At 40.2% G+C, this 3288-nt stretch overlaps 1 protein-coding gene across 1 annotated transcript in view; it reads left to right on the top strand.

Moving 5' to 3' along the window:
• The window catches only part of SUV39H2 (suppressor of variegation 3-9 homolog 2 (Drosophila)), a 9776-nt gene that overhangs the window by 2273 nt on the left and 4215 nt on the right, over positions 1 to 3288 (top strand). Inside the window, exons 2-3 of the mRNA XM_009883004.1 lie at positions 613 to 758; positions 1719 to 2390. Of these exons, the coding sequence (XP_009881306.1) occupies positions 613 to 758; positions 1719 to 2390 (818 nt within the window). The remainder of the gene's footprint in view (positions 1 to 612; positions 759 to 1718; positions 2391 to 3288) is intronic.

Below are 3288 nucleotides of genomic sequence, written 5' to 3'. Positions count from 1 at the left end.
GCTCCTGCTCCAAACTTCACGCCCCCAACACACACACACGCTCACACACCCCCGCACCCCCCCGGCGGTGCGTCCCGGGCTCTGGCGGGGAGCCGGCGCTCCTGCCATGCCGCTCTGCGTCCCTTTAAACCCGCCTGGCTGACGAGGCACCCGCGATCCTTCTGGAAGAGCGCTGTGGATCTTCCCTTTCCCCGTCCAGTCACCATGGTTGCATCGCAAGTGCTCGATTCCACTTGACTAACTGCAGATATTTGGCGGTCTTCTTAAAGAAGGGAGGTTTCCTTGTTGCCAGAGTTCAGTCGTGGGATGCTGTAATCGCAGGGAAATGATTCGGTTCTTAGCACAGCTTTCACCTGTGGAAGTCTCTGCCCTGCAAAGTGTTTGTTGTTCTCTACAAACATGCATACTGTACAGAACAGAGGTGCAGAAAGGGGATCGTTGACGTGTTTTGCTTTACCTGTTAGAGAAGGGTTAAGTTTGACTTCGTGAGCTGTACAAGAGACTTGTGAACTGCTATCACCAATGATAATGTGGGGACTCTGGGATAAGGCGTAATGGTTTCAATTTAGCCGAGACATTAAATAGGATTCTTTACCAATTTTCTTATTGTAGCTTGGTATGTGCCATGTCTAGCTTCACTTGAGACCCTCCAAGAATTATGTAGGAAGGAAAATCTCAGATGTAAATCCATTGGAATCACCAACAGGAATCTAAAGAGTTATGAGGTGGAGTATTTGTGTGACTACAAGGTAGAAGAGGTAAGAGAAACACAGACCAATTTGATCACTCTTTCAGCTGAAATTTGGAAGCGAGCCAAAGGTAGTTTTGCTCATAATATAAAGTAGCAGGCTGTGAGGACAGAGCTCTTGCTGACGTCGAATGAAATATCTTTTAAACTTTGAACGGTAAACAGAAAGTGGTATAACTACTGCTTTTGGTATGTTGAAGGAAGGTCTTTTTCTGAAATTACGGAGATGCTAGAATATGAAATGTTCTCACCTGTGTGTATCTAGAAGTAAAGCAAAATGCTGATGCGTTTAGGTTGTAGCTTGGTATGTATTATGATGCTTCTCCTTTATTTGCAGGTAACAGTCTATATTTCTCTCTTGACTGTTGTAGTCCCTTTGATGAAGAGTTAGGGCCATGTACTGCAACTGGATTCCTACGGCTTGATCGGGCCAGCGAAATTCAGTCTCAGGATTTGGCCTTCTTACAACTATTTGGCCTTTTTAAAATAAGTAAAAATGTGTACTTCTTGATTATAAATACAATTTTACACGTTTTGAATGGATTACTCTTTTGTGAGGATGGTTGATACGACAAATAGTGGTTTTTAGAGATTTTTTCGGTAAGTTTAGAATTATTTATTTGTTATGTATGTGATACAACTAGTTAGTATAACTTACTTTAACAGCCTTAACAAACTAGCCTCCTCCAGGTATAATGTTAGCGATCAGAGTTCATCCCAGCTATTTATTTCTTTGCCCCTAGAGATGATATGTAAAGTACACGATGTTGTGCTGTAAGTTAATTTGCAAGCAGAAAACTAATTTTTCTCTTTCTCCCCAATTCTAATTGTTGTGGGGACATCAAGACCTTCTGCTCTATATGCCGTTGCTTAACTCCAGAGCTTTTTTGTGTTTGTCTGTGTACTCTGCAATGCTGGATTTCAGCGACATGTAATGTGGCTAAATCTGTATCTGTTTCTGTATTTCAAGGGCACAGAATACTATCTGGTGAAATGGAAAGGATGGCCAGAATCTTCAAATACTTGGGAACCTCAGAAAAATCTGAAATGCCCATTAATTCTTCAAAACTTTCTTACTGACAAGAATGAATACTTGTCTCGGGTGAGAGAAGGCAAAGCACTGAAAGTGAGAAACCACGTTAAAGCTTTGCAACCTGCGGTTGCAGATTACATTGTGAAGAAAGCTAAGCAAAGAATAGCTCTACAGAGATGGAAAGAAGAACTCAACAGGAAAAAGAATCATAAAGCAATGATTCTGGTAGAAAACACTGTGGATCTGGAAGGCCCTCCTTTAGACTTCTACTACATTAATGAGTATAAACCTGCTCCGGGAATAAATGTAATAAATGGAATAACAACAGGCTGTGAATGCGCTGACTGCCCTGCTGAGAAGTGCTGTCCAAAGGAGGCTGGATTTATTTTGGCTTATAATAAACGAAAGAAGTTGAAAATCCAGCCTGGCTTGCCCATCTATGAATGCAATTCATTTTGTAGGTGTGGGCCCGACTGCCCTAACAGGATAGTACAGAAAGGTACACCATATACTCTTTGCATCTTCCGAACTAACAATGGCCGTGGTTGGGGAGTAAAAACTCTCCAGAAAATTAAAACCAACAGTTTCGTGATGGAATATGTTGGAGAGGTATGTATTTATCTCATCTATATGAATTCTTTACAATAAAGGAAATGTTGGAGGTAAATCTTGATGAGCTTTCTCTTAGTTTTAACACTTCTTGACTTTTACTAAATAATAGATAAATCTACTTTTGAGTAGAAAAGTACGTTAAATAGACATTCAATATGGCAGCAAAATTATATTGTCTAGAATGTTCCTCTATTCCAATGCAATTGTAAAAGGTTGAATGTAAAGAGAAAACTTATCCCATATGTTGCAAAGAATTATTTTAGATATGTGCCCTAGTAGTATTTCTAAAGGCAAGTCCTTCTTTTCTTTCATGGCAGTCCTATTCTTTATTTTTCTCTCATCATCTTTATTACTGTAGTTTTTGCTGTTCCCCAAGCACAGTTGTTACCAAACTCCCCACCCAGTTTGTCAGTCCTTTTTCTGTTTTGTCTGAACTTTTAAGGTAGGATTTCCAAACGTATTATTTTTTATTAACATCAAGAATAAGACTTGGAGTATGGATGTTACCTGTTTACTAGATCTCATAGTACTTCAAACAGAACTTTCATGTTACAAAATACAGAACTTGAGTTACTCTTGAGATTTTGTCCTGCCCTGTGTTTATGTGGTTCAACCTCTGCTCTGCTTCAGGGCTCGTTACATCAGTAGCTCCTGGCAGCCTCTCTGATCAAGTATTTCTGCTACAAATCTGCCTTGCTATGAAGTTGACTCAAAATAATTCCTTCTGTCCCTTCGTACAGATGTTTATGGTTTTGTTGTGTTTCCTCCATCCTTCCTGCCCCAAATCTTCTAACTTTTCAGGTTCATACCTTTCTTGTCAGTTGTTCAGAATCCCTCTGTTGAGAGGTTAACGCGGAGCGATGATGATGCAATTTTGTTGCTTGAAGGAAAGAGT

The sequence above is a fragment of the Charadrius vociferus genome, unplaced genomic scaffold (assembly GCF_000708025.1).
Source record: "Charadrius vociferus isolate BGI_N301 unplaced genomic scaffold, ASM70802v2 scaffold32, whole genome shotgun sequence".
Classification (NCBI taxonomy): domain Eukaryota; kingdom Metazoa; phylum Chordata; class Aves; order Charadriiformes; family Charadriidae; genus Charadrius; species Charadrius vociferus.
This window is presented reverse-complemented; position numbering and strand designations above follow the sequence as displayed.